The sequence below is a fragment of the Vanellus vanellus genome (assembly GCF_965231255.1).
Source record: "Vanellus vanellus genome assembly, chromosome: 10".
In the NCBI taxonomy this organism is placed as follows: domain Eukaryota; kingdom Metazoa; phylum Chordata; class Aves; order Charadriiformes; family Charadriidae; genus Vanellus; species Vanellus vanellus.
In genome coordinates, this window is record NC_138915.1 from 15,342,077 (window position 1) to 15,355,680 (window position 13,604).

Sequence of the window (13,604 nt, forward strand, 5' to 3'; positions counted from 1 at the left end):
GAGCAGGGGCTCCCACGCCAGCTGCATGGGGAAGGAACATCACCACTGGGACAATTAGAAAGAAGAGCCATCCGTTTCTATTCAGGGGATTCAATTTTCTTTCTGCTTCATCAGATTAACACCAATGTAACTCCATTAACTACCAGGGAAGTTGCTCTTGATCTGAAAATCAGACCCATTGGATTTTCTGGCTTTTCGTGCAGTCACTTCATTCAAAGGAGCGAAGGTGGATGTAGGATATACCTACAAAAGCCTTCCTTGTATGTGTTTTGGGGGAGTTGTTTTTTTTTTTTCTTTCCCCCATTTTAAACACATAATTTACTCTTTTTTTCTTTTTAACCCAAGGACCTCATTGTGATTTTCATTTTCTACTTGCTGATGGCAGCCATGCTTTTTCTCTCCTGTTCCTCCCCCTGTGCTGCTCCAGCATGTTGCTGATGATGGACACCAGGAAGAAGTCTACAGGTGCTTCCTCTCATTTCTAACCTCACTTTCCAGGACAGCGAGTGGTGTTTTTCTAAGCCTTTCATTGTTCCGACAAAGCAATAAGCAAATGCTTGCCCAAGTTCAGTTGCAGATCCTGTAAGAACATGCATTATTGCGAGGAATGGGAAGTCTCAATACATTCTCTTATGCTTTAAAGGCATCCAGCAGTTACCTCAGCCACATGCTGCACTAGGAGCCTGCACCAAAAGTTCTATCATGAGTTATATTGATGCATCAAGCCTGGCAAGAATGACAAAACAATGCTTTGCCCAATGATTGCAACTAAACAAAATCATTATGATGAACCTTCTTAGCAGGAAGACGGGTCTGAAATATTAACATGATCTCTCCAGTGCTGCACTAAAATTGGGTCGTTGTTCACTGTCATCTCACTCTATTAACCCTTGATAACTGTATGCTATCAGCGTTTCTATTTGGGCAGGACAACGTGGCCCCAGACACTGATTCCCACCCGAAGCACTCTGCTATCCCGACACCACACCACCTTCCAGGCCTGGTGCTGGTTGCTCAAATGCCCGACACTACTTGTCGCAGCGGGACATACCCACAGGTCTTCATTGCATGAAAGATTTAACGAGTTGTAGGGTTCCTGCTTAGCAGTAACAGCATCAGTAGCACTCACAGTCTGCCGGTTAAACAGCATGTGAAGTTCGTCGAGCTACCTCAAACAACAATGAATGTCTAAAACATTATGACCAGCAATGTCGCCTCCTTTCACCAGGTTTCACTGCAAAATCCAAGTCAGCAGCTGTACACTTATCTTGCCCAACAACTGATGAGCTATATGGGCATCTCACCACCGCAAGTTGTTGCCAACCTCACTTCAAATCTCTTCCCTTAGATAAAACCATCATTACGCCATCTCAGAACCATCACTATCTTTAGACTCATGAGTCCGTCCACCACATCACATCTTCTACGGTCCGTAATTACTAGTATTAATAGTGATAATCAAACTCCCACAGTCAATTTTGCCTGCCTAGCAATTCTATGAATCTTTCGCAATCAGCATCAGAATAGGCAAACATGTTCTGCTTGCACCCCGGGCACTGCCGAACAGCCAGCCAAGGATCTTGGCGAAGGTGGTTTCTCCACATATTCCAACTAAACCTGAAAGCAGCTACACCCAACTGACTGCTCAGTGAAAAAGCTGTCCCCCTTTGAAACCCCTGCTTCTTGGACAAACATAAACTAAGCAAAGCTGGTGAGCTGACGTGGAGCTAGCCTTTGATTCAGTGTCTAGACATCAGCACCAAGAGATGAGGAGGATTTGGCAGAAGGCAGGCAATCTATTTCGTTGTGCAACTCGCTCAATACCCCATTGCTCAGAAAAGCTATGAATTTGAGCAAGGAGGTTTGTCTGAAAAGTTCTTAAGCAATTTTCTGTACTTATTTGAAACAGGAATCTGATTATAACAATAGTTATAGAATTAAGAATAACTCTCGCCCTGGCACTAGAAGAGGAAGAAATAAACAAAACCAAACACTCAATTGTATGTTTCTGTATAACAACCTCCATATTAAAATGGGAGAAACATGACTTGACATACAGAATGACCTCAATTAGTGTATGATGAGCTGATTATACCTTGGCATATGGATGAGCCCTCTGCTAAGAAGAGAATATCAACCATATTCATAGTCTCTGCTGTTATTTAAATAACAATGCCTGAATCTCTCAGTGACTCGAGGCTAAAGCCAAACAGAAACAGTTCAATGGTACCAAGATTTGGAGGAGCTCACCTTCCTTGCAGAACCAGGTTTGCTATTTTAAGCCCTTTTAGAGAAACCGCTGGGGGTGGGGGAATATGCAAGTATAAAACATTTCATTCCAATATGCATTTTCTCCCAGAAGCAGTACAGGTATCTCTCATCGGCTTCAAGCGGCATTCAGGCAGACCCTAAAAATGATTGTACCATGTGTCCAAAGCATGCTGCTGTGCTCGTTAAGGATCTTTTTATTATTCAAAAGCAGGCTAAATTCAGTAAATAATTTTTACGTGTAAAAGTGTCAGGATGATACCTGAACTATTGTTGGATCCTCTTCAAACTGGGACATTCAGAATCTCCCCTGTTTTTCTAAGTTACCGTAAGTTTTTCAGACACAGATCTGTGCATCCCACAGAAAACAATCCTAGGGTGCAAAATTGCCAATCGAACATGCGCAACGTAGCCCAGCTGCCCTGTGATGCTGTTGTTACCACATTGCTGGCAAAAGCCCACAGAAAGAATAGATGTCCACGACATACGTAAAAAATCTTAGCGGCACGTGAAACACCCACATGTCCCCACACTTCCACCAGGCAGGGGCTCCCAGATACTTCTCGCCATCAGTTTTCACTGCAGGAGACTATAGAGGACGCCCAAAAGCCACTGCATCGAGCCTGCGCTGGATTAAGGGAACGTACTGCAAAGGAGAAAGCCCCTAAATACTCTCTCACCTTTCCTGCTGAAGAAGCTCCAGCTCAGTTAACCCTGATGCTTTTACAGAGCAGCTCTACAGAATGAAAAGTGGTGCAGCACGAATAAAAATCCCCGGTGCTTTAGACCTTGAAAATTAAATCCACATTAAGCATTACCTAGTAGCCAGTGCCTTGGGGTACTGATGCTGGAACACACATTTGATACGAGGCACTATGCATTGAGATGCTGAGTTAGAGGTTGGATATGAGGTAAAATATGCAAGCTCTTGGAATTTCACATTTCTGGGCTGCAAAATGATTTAATGCAAAAGATAAGGTTTCTGCATTGCAGACATTTTTCTTCTTATTAAATATATAACATATTTGGCCATCAATGTGGAGAGACTTTATCTAAAAGGAGGCTTTAAGAGGAAAATGTGAAGTATCCTTGAAAAAGTGCATAGAATAGCTATAGCAACAAAAATGAGGCTAGGTAAAACCAATACTAACCCCCCATTCAACTACTGTCTAGTCTAGCTGTCATTTCCCAGAATAATGAAGCTTGCAGTAATGGAAAGCACTTCTCTACCCATACATGTTATCATGCCAGGAGAAGCTAAGCGAGCCCAAGAAAACATTTTGTAACACATGTTTAAAGAATAAAACTATAAACAACAGTTATAGAAGTTATAGAAGTATGCTCTTTAACCAGGACTACAAACGTTCCCACATCAACAGTAAACTATTTCATACCATCAACAGTTTGATGTAAACGTGGTAGTCTCTAAGCTTCTGCAATATTTCAAAGAGGAAAGAACACCCCTCTAGATCATAATCAATTAATAGGCACACAAAAGAAAACCAGACAATACCCTTCGGAATTTATAACAACATCTATAATGCTTAAGAGGTATGGGAAAACCCCAAGTATCCCACCTTTACTGGAGTAAGTACCGGAGTTTACAAGGTCACCCTTCATCTGAAAGCACCGGCTGAAGTTCCCAGCTGGTGTAGCCGGCATGTTTCCTCTGAAATCATCTATTCCCATTTTGGCTGCTGAGAGGCTGGTCCATAAAGTTGTTTTTGTTTACACAGCTGATGAAGACGGGGGCTCAAGCCCTAATCATGCTACTGCCCAAAGCTTTTTAACGGCATAGGTTCCCTCAGTCTGAAGCCCTGCACTTCTCTTCTGGAATTTGGTAGCTTTCCAGCAGCACGTTTGCAGCACAAGCAACAAACCACAATCAGCTTTTGAGGAGTCTTTTTTATTAAGATAAATCCAGCAAAATTCCTAACAGTGGGTACATACAACCAACCTGCCCTTTTAAAAGAAATGTTTGTATTTCATTTAAAAACATGATTACACTTTTATTTATTTATTTTTTCAAAACTGACAAAATAAAATTACATTTGGGAAACAACAGATTTCCAGCTCTTAGGTTTTTCATGAAAATAGCTCACCTTCTTTATAAAAGCAACCCACAGAACCACTGGAATGTTTAACACGGTTATTTGTTTTGAGACCTCCCCACTTTAAGAAACCATACAACACATACAAGGGAAAAATTAAAATCTGAAGTCTGTAAGCATGACTTACACAAAAAGGGACACACTGACAGAAGTCAAAAGCTACCACCACTTATTCTTTCCATGTACCATACAAACTATTACAATCACAAAATTTAAAAACAATGATTTTTTTTGTTGTTTTGTTTTGTTTGTTAGGGATTTAATTCCCAAGTAACCGAGATGAAGATGTTCCATAATTAAATTCATGCTAAAAAAACCTGCATTTATAAAATAGTTGATAAAAATATTCCTCTCTGTTAACAATACAGCATGGAGGTACGGATACCAAATGATGGAGATATAGGGCAGGGTTAACATTACTCGGACTTGGCTTCCTTATCATCAGATGCTTCAGCAGCTGGTGCCTATAAAAGTGTTTGGGAAGAATAGAAATATTATTCGTAATGCTAATTGGTTTCCATCCTAACAAGCGTCAAAGAGAGACCAGTTTGTTAGCACACACATGGACAACATTTTGTGTAGATAAGACAATAATGCACAGCTACTACAGAAAATATCAACACAACAACATGTCGGCCGATAATTCTAAAAATTAAACCACAGATGAGTATTAATTGATAACTGAGTTAATTTTGGAATGTTAAGTGCCTCCAAAGAGGCAGAAGTTTAGAACGTATTTTAGATTAGGATCAATCATACGGTAGGGAAAGTTAAAGTCCTCATCTCCGTAAGCCACAAGGAAGGGCAAGAATTACACATAAAACTGTGATACTTGATTATTGTCCAGACTTTGGGGAAACTGGTTCTCACACGTCTTCTGTAAAAATGTCTGCTATTTCTTTTTAAGTCAACACATCAAAATTGCAAAGCTCCTATCAAAGATCCTTTGAAGTCCATTATCCCCCTATTAATTTTTAGGAAAGAAGCTCCTGAATTAGTTTTAAAAATGAAAAAAATAAACGACCCATTCCCTGGATAATGATACTTAACACATGCAGAGAGATCACTGTAAATCAAAAGCAACAGATAACACAACAGGCTAGTCTGTGCCTACAGGGGCAAAGAGAGCCCGTAGCAAACATTGCGTTTCTACTATCAGCAAGTAATCTGCTAGGAAAAGGCCATCAGGAGCTGACTGAAGCTTGTAGCTAGTCCTAGCAAATTGCAGCTCTTAGATAAGCACCTGATAAGAGTGAGTACCTGTAAGAAAGAGGCTTGCAGATCAAGAGACAAGATCAACTTTATTTTGCAGATCTCTTGTTGAATTGTTCTGAGGCGAAGAATTGTTTAAAGAATTGTGTAAAACTTAAAACCAGATTTCTGGCTCAGTACCAACCCGTGCTGAGCAGAAGAGGCAATCCAGCAGTCCAGAGAGGATATGCAAAGTCAGCTCAGGGTTGGATAGCAATCTTACTGAGCTCTATTGTTCCCCAAATATTCTGCATTGCTCTTGTGCCAACCCTGAGAGGGCCACTACGGTAGCACAGACCACCTGTGGAAGGGCTCTATCACATAGCAGAATGAGTTTGAAGGAGAATGCTACTCTTTCATGTTCTCCCTGGGAGTTGCCCTGTGCAGATACTGCAGCTGGTCTGCCTTTACAGGATGGCAGTGAAACACACCACCTTCTGACAAGGAGGCCCAATCGTTAGTTCCTGCAGATGTATTACCAATACATCTGTGTTTACTCCCATGTTTACTGTAGCTAAAGTACCTCATTAGTTTTGGTATCTCCATTTTCAGAGTGGTTTTCTTCTTTAGCATCCTCTTGTTTAGTTTCATCTTTGCCTTTGGCTCCTTTCTTCCCTTTTGTTGCTGCTTTTTTGTCCTCCTTTTTATCATTTGCTGCCTTTTCTTTCTGTTAAGAAAACAGACCGTGATATGGTAAATGCTAGTTTCCACCTCGAACATCTGCATACGCACATTCTCAACTCTAAAACAGCCTACACAACCTGCTTCTACACTCTGAACTTCCTATTGACAAAGATGAGATGGAAGTTTCTAAGGAGAAGTGCTTTCCTTCTATTCTGTCCTGAATGTGCTACTGGGAAGTGCATAATATAAAAGCAGCCATGGCTGGGGTTAAAAGAATTCCTATTTTAAATAGGCATTCAATTAAATTAGCTAAAAAATGTTGGAGTTGAACTGGCCTGTATTTCTGCTGTGCTGCTGAAAGGCATACCACAGAACAAAAAGAACATGTACAACTAGTGGAAATACCAGAATACTTCAGATGTGCTATTAATGCCTATTTAGAAAACTGTAACAAAGCTGTAGTCAAAGGACTTTCCCCCTTCCCTGCCAGAAATATTCCTTACTATAATAAACCATTTGTGTGATAGACGAGTTGGGGGCTCAACAGCATCGCTTCCATAACAGCAAGAACTTTGCATTTATTATTTAAGCACAGTTTCTTATATGTGGAGCAGGCTAAATCAAAACAAAACGATGCTACAACTTCTGTAGTAATAGTTTTCTATATGGCAAGGTCAGTTCCTGACCCCAATACAGTAACAAGCACGACTCTCATTAGTTTCACTTCTGAGGATCTGCCTCTTGCTGCCAATAAGTAACTGCACTAAGCAAACTAGCTTAGTTCCTTGCTTGATTAACCTAGTTCCAGCAAAGGAACCATAAATATCTGCAAAATCACTACTCACAGGTAAGTGAAGATAAACAGATAATTACTGAACATATATCACTCTCTCCACTTAGATGATGGAGTTGTCTCAATGACTAGAAGTTACTAAAAGGGTACTTTCTTATTTCAATGCCTCGCTTATTAGTGTACAAAATTAATCCACATTAAAAATGAACTGCTTGCTAAGGGTAAACTCAAATACAGAGTACAAGGGACAAAGTCACCTGATTCTTCAGTGATACTGATGATGATTAAAAATTCACCAAAATTAACACCCAATCCTGTAATAATGCAGAAAATTTAAGACAGGAGGTTAGCAGCACTCAAATGGGAGAGGGTGTCTTTCCTCTCTAACCTCCCATTCCCCACTCTGACCTTGCTGAGGGATTTCAGCCCACCTGGGAAACTACAGTATGTTGTTAGGAGTCCCCTTCTCCTGGGCTGTGTCCGCTCTCAACAAGCCTCTCTCCTCTTTGGGGACCCACTTATCAAAGATACATAGCAGCTCTTTCCGAGAGAAGGAAGAGAGTCACCAGAGGAGGAAAAATAAAAGCATGCCTCCGCTCACTCTTTTTCCCCTCTGTTGGCTGAACAGTCTTCCAACTTTCAAGAGAGGCAGAAGAAAGGTAAATATCTCAGTAATATTAGAACCCAAGTATTCTGGTACTGTTTGGCAGTAAGATTTAGAATTGCACTACTACTATGGCACCAGTTTGCTCTGTCACTTGAACAGACCTCATCAGACCTTTGAAACACAGAGTAATAGTCCACTGTGAAGGGTTCCTCCAGCAGCCCCAGTATGCTCCAAACTCACGAGCGCAGGCGTGTTAGTCACTTGCTCTTCTAATGTAATCCATAAAGGATTTTTAAAGACTTGGGGTTGTTTGAAGAAGGGTATCTTTTCCCTTACCCCATTAAAAGAAAAACACAAACCAGAAAGCATTAACAGAGCTAGAACTGTAATTCTCTGTACCCACTCTTTGCTGGTAAAGCTCCTGTTAAGAAAGGATTTGAGGAGAATCCACAGAAACTGGTTTCCATGGCTGGACTTTGACCAGAGAGAAAGTGTCTTGCAGCACACAGCTGACTGAGGATCCCAAGATCTTTGCTCTGTTCTGCAAGATCTGTGGCTTCTGGGGACACACTAACAGCTATTCTGTAAGGGATCAAGCTCCATTCCACAATCAAGTGAGTCCAGGAAAAAAATACCCAAGGAAGTAACGTTATTTTTCAATTTCCAAGCTTATTCCATCCTTTCAGCTAGTTCTGAGTGAATACCATTGTAGTAATTTTCCTGAGTAATTTTTTTTATACAGGTGACAACATCAATTTTGCAATAGGGGCATGTGATTTATAAAGTGTTTTACTCTTTTTCTCAGCTCTATGCTTTTCAATAAGGGTAAGTTTAAAAGGTGAAGTCTATTCTGACACACTGAAAAATCATTCAAAGAACCGGATGGTTGCAAAGTTAAGCATTTGGGGGCAACAGGAATTAAAGGTGCCCACACAATTCTTATTACGTCCCCTTTTGCACAAATATTGATCCAGTATTAGGAGCTCTAGAGCCAAAAAATATAATTCAAGTGTCCTGGCTTCAAACCAGCACCTTAGAAGCAAGAGGACAAATGTTTTCCCAGTCCAACTGGGAAAATATGTGGGACAATGACAAAGGCACCACTCCCAGCAGAACTAAACAATCCCAGAGGGAGACCACTTGTGCAGTAAGGGACTAAACCAAGTTTTGACAATCACTTACAGTCCTTAACTTTTGAATGCTAATTTTCACAACTTTAAAGATTCTGTTAACACAGCTTTTGTGTATAAACTCTGAGATGTTTCCATAAATATAAAAAAGCAAACTTGAAAAAGAAAAAAAAGAAAATACCAACAACATGCATTGTATGTAACTGCACTGACCTCTGTGTGGGCCACCAGCAGAGGCAGAACCCGGGACTTTTAGATGCCCAAGCCAGCTCTCTGCCACTTGGGCTGGAAGAGCAACCACCAGTGGCAGGCTCTCCTCTTCCCAGGGGACCAGCCACCAGAGGGAGATGCAACCCAGAGTGTGCCAGCTGCTCACACCACAGGAATGCCGAGCAGCAGGGTTCCTAGGTTCCCCTGCCGCTCCGGAATGGGATCTAGAAATCCAGCTGCACAACCAAGATGCAGATGTGAAAAACTTGCTCATAACACCACTACAATTACAGAGCTGAGAGGTGGGGTCCCCAAAACGACAAGCAGGGTTCTCCATCTTGCCCATTTCTTGTGACATCTCTGCTGCTCCATATAGCAAGACTTGTAGGCGGAATAGTTTTCATCATCCAGATGTCTGCTGTGCCATATGCAACTGCAAGGCCTTTTAAATGTACAAAAGAGAGCTCCTGCTTCCCGGCCCGTCATCCCCTTCTGTAACTCAGCATCTATCGCACCTGTGCTTTGCCTATATGACCATCCAAAACCACAACAGAAAATGTATGATGGAAACAGGTTGAAAAGAACACTAAAGTTTTGTTGTTGTGTTTGTTTTTTTTTCCAGCTGCAAAATCCTAATACAATCTGAATATTTACAGATAGATCTAAAAAAAAGCACTGCAAACTGTGACTGCTGGGGAAGACTGTGACAGGAAGAGGATATAAAAAAATACCTCATGGATTGCAGAACTGTCCCCTTTTAAATTTCAAACTGTTGTACCAAAGCAGAAAGGAGCTTTAAATAGTTTATTTTTTAACTATACTGTCAGATATGCCAGTATTTTTGACATTACCCCAAGTATCTAGTTTAAGGAAACGGGTATGCAGAACTTTATCTCCAGCAATTAAAATTTGATAAACTGATAACTAACTGAAAAGAGTGCCTTTGAATGAACACATAGTAAGAAACTGTAATTAAAAGCATGATTTTCAATGACTTCTCTAATTGAGTCTCTGATCTCTATTCAAAGCACTGTTTTCCCAACAATGCATTATATGAAACTTCAGAACAGCCTTGCAAGGCAAGCAGTAAAGCCTCACCACAACTGATTTAAAATCTGTTCAGTTTACAACATTCCTTCACTAGGAATTGGATAACATTATCTTTACATCTTTCACATTCTTTTTAACTCATACAATTCAACCTTAAATCTTTAAAAGAAACTATGAAAAGCCAAAATGGTTAGTCATGGATGTTTCCCCCCCCCCCCACAAACACCTTGAGAAAGAAAAGTGTAACTTCAGTTCAAGAGATCTTGAACACTTACCTTAGGTGCTGCCTTTTTGGGCTTTGGCTCCGGTTTAGGCGGAGCAGGTTTCTGTAGAAAACATACATAAGAAACAGAGTCAGACGAATGCTATAGATGTTTTGGCAATACATTGGTAACTTTTGAAAACTATTCAAACAAAAAATAGTTCAGAGCTGTCTGCTTCATTCTGTAGTATAAAGGAGTAAATGTCAGAGTCAGATCAGTATCTTTCATTATCCAAACCCATGCTTCCTCATGCATGTTACGGGGGTTAGGGTACAGATGCTGATAGTAGTAGCAAGTGGAGCATTACAGCGTCTGGGTGTTAGTGTCTGCTGTGAAGGCAAGCGTGTGTCAAAAATGGAAGGTATTAACATTTGGACATAACTCTACGAATACACATCTTAGCTTTCACTAAAATTAAGTACTTTAGTTTTTAAACAGTAATCATGATCCACCTGGCATTTCCTAGACAGCTTAAAAAAGGCCTGGGTGCACTAAATGTCTGTAGAAAAGGATGCCAAGAGCCTGTTTAAGGCTGTGACTTTGGGCTGAACCCTACACCATGACATAGATTTACACCCTTTAGGTCTCGGTTTACCCAACAGTTGGGCCTGCAAAATCAATGGGCAAATTACAAGTATAAGGAGAGAGCAGGTAATTTATAAAGCTATGAGCAGGTATTTGTATGGAGAAGACCTGCAAAGAACAAATGCATCTTGAAATCAATATTCCTTGACTCCGGATACTCATGCGTCCAGACTGAATGTTAACTAACACAGATGTTGTATCTCATGTGAAATGTCTAAAAGTAAGCTTGTAATGTGTTGATACTCCAGGATTAGAAACATAGAATAGGAATTTTACTTTTAAATATCGCAATACTCTAACCATGCTTTCCACAGTACTGGGGGAAAAAAAACCAAATAGTTTCTCTATAACTTTCCCACAGAACTTAGCATCCCATGCGATGTAGAATTAAAAGAGTAAATAAAGATACTTACAGCAGATAGTCTAGCTGACCTTCTCTTTGGCTGTGTAAAGAAAGATGTGTCACTAAAATTCAGAGAGCATACAAAGCAGTGCTTTCTCAGAACCACAACCCAGAATAACATGGCACATACACTATGTCATGAAGCCCCATATGAATTCTAAGATTTATGAAACTAACGGGCATGATCATAGAATGGTTTGGGTTGGAAGGGACCTTAAAGATCACCCAGTTCCAGCCCCCCTGCCATGGGCAGGGAAACCTCCCACCAGACCAGGCTGCTCCAAGCCCCATCCAGCCTGGCCTTGAACACCCCCAGGGATGGGGCAGCCACAGCTTCCCTGGGCAACCTGGGCCAGTGCCTCATCACCCTCAGAGTGAAGAATATCTTCCTGATATCTAATCTAAATCTACCCTCTTCCAGTTTAAAACCATTGCCCTTCGTCCTATCACTACACTCCCCGATAAAGAGTCCCTCCCCATCTTTCCTGTAGCCCCTTTAGGTACTGGAAGGGGTTATAAGGTCTCCCCGGGGCCTTCTCTTCCCCAGGCTGAACAACCCCGACTCTCCCAGCCTGGCCTTATAGGAGAGGTAATGATGGCGATGACTTCCCAAAAGTGCAGCTTTGCTTGATAGTCCTCACTCTGTGCCGCTGCCCTTTTTTACCCTACTGAGGTGGCAAGAGATAAAGTTTCTTTACTTCCAGGAGCTGCACCATTAAGGCTCTGCCACTGAGGCGTTGTCTGTAAGGCTAAAGGGAGCACGGTCCCCCTCAGCGGCTGGGACACCCAGCGCCCACCTCAGGCGACAGGCCAAGGGCTGGGCCTGGGCCTCCTAGTTTCGATGGGACACCACAGAAATTCATGGCGACACCGAAGCAGCAGCTCCTACCTCCTCCTTTGCCTCCCCTTCCGCTGGAGCCTGCAAGGAAAGCGAGAGAAGGAGGTGAGAAGGCGGCGCCGTCCCCTTGAAGGGAAGGGAGGGAAGAGATGGATGGCGGGCCCTCCGCCGACCGGCGGACTACAACTCCCACAATGCCTCGGGGCCGCCGAGGCGACGTCACGCCGTTTTGAAAAGTTCCCGCCAAATTACCTGCCACAACAAGGTCGTCGCCGGCCCCGCGCCAAGGACAATGTCGGCGATCCGGCCACGCCGCGATCGCGACCGCCCGCGGGGCTTCGGCCCGGCCCCGCCGCCCCCCGGCCCCGCCGACGGCGGGGCCGGGGGGCGGCGGGGCCGGGCCGAAGCCCCGCGGGCGGGTGGGGGGTCCCGGTGGGTGAGGGGCGGCCGCCCCCGGGGGAACCGGCGGGGAGGGGGGCGGGGGACACGACCCGGTGGTGGCCGCCGATCTAAAGTTACTAATTATGGTGGTGAATTCCCTTTTTCCTCAGCTTTCCTTCAAGGACAGGGTTGGATAGAAAGAGAGAGAGAGAGAGATTTTTTTTTTTTTTTTTTTCAAATTCTGCGCCGCCTAATGGCACCAAATTACCATTGCACAACCATCTGGTATGACAAGAAGTGGGAGAGGAGGAGGGAAAAAAAAAAAAAAAAAAAAAAAAGGAGAACAAAGGCAAACGCAGGAGAAAGAGGGACCGTTTAGCCCCAAATCCTCCCAGGGAATGGCCCGATCCGCCCTAAAATGCTGCCGGAGGGGGTCGGGAGAGCCCGGGGCCGTTCGGCCGCGGGGTTTTGGGCGCTGGGCGAGCGGCGGAGCCCTCGGTGGCTAGCGCTGCCTGCCTGTGTTCTCCATAGGGGCAGCAGCAGCACTATGGCTGTTTGTAATCCAGCATGGAGACACCGCTCCAGCCCTTCTCCCCGCAAACAAAACAGCCCGAAGTGAACTCACAGCCTCCCCTGCCCGCCCCGAGCAGCCCCGACACACGCCCCAGCCCTCTCCCTCCGCTCCCAGCTCCACTTTAGGACATGCACAAAAAAATTAAAAATGCAAAAAACTCCACATACACACACACCACACGCGCGCGCGCGCGCAAATTTACAGACAATTTTGCAAACGCTGCTTTTATCTCTCCCCTTCCTTCCCCATCTGTCTCCCCTATTTTTTTTTTATTTTTTTTTTACTTACCTTTCTTTTGGGCATAGTTGCACCTTAATAGTTGATTGCAAAATATATAGGTATAGATATATATAAAAAATAAATGTAACCACCAAAAAACTGTTTCGACCGTTCTGCAAAATTGAAAAAAAAAATGTATAAGGGACCAAGAGTTAATTGCAGCAGAAACTGAACAAAAAAAAATCCCCCCCTCTTTATTGCAAACAGTAAAATACACCAACACGCAACCAAACTGCA

General features: G+C 43.0%; 1 protein-coding gene across 1 annotated transcript; it reads right to left on the minus strand.

Moving 5' to 3' along the window:
• Positions 1 to 4,166: 4,166 nt before the first annotated feature.
• On the minus strand, positions 4,167 to 13,604 carry HMGN5 (high mobility group nucleosome binding domain 5). The gene is made up of 6 exons (XM_082488136.1): positions 13,377 to 13,604; positions 12,185 to 12,214; positions 11,306 to 11,335; positions 10,320 to 10,370; positions 6,154 to 6,297; positions 4,167 to 4,843 (listed from the first exon to the last, which is right to left on the minus strand). The coding sequence occupies exons 1-6, from the start codon at positions 13,389 to 13,391 to the stop codon at positions 4,796 to 4,798; spliced, it is 318 nt and encodes a 105-aa protein (XP_082344262.1). The 5' UTR covers positions 13,392 to 13,604; the 3' UTR covers positions 4,167 to 4,795.

Bases quoted from the DNA above. Each gene is read 5' to 3' on its own strand.
- HMGN5 (XM_082488136.1), bottom strand. The intron at 6,298-10,319 runs GTAAGTGTTCAA...TTTTCTTAACAG, and splicing joins CCAAAAAGGCAGCACCTAAG to AAAGAAAAGGCAGCAAATGA. The intron at 4,844-6,153 runs GTACTTTAGCTA...ACACTTTTATAG, and splicing joins GAGATACCAAAACTAATGAG to GCACCAGCTGCTGAAGCATC.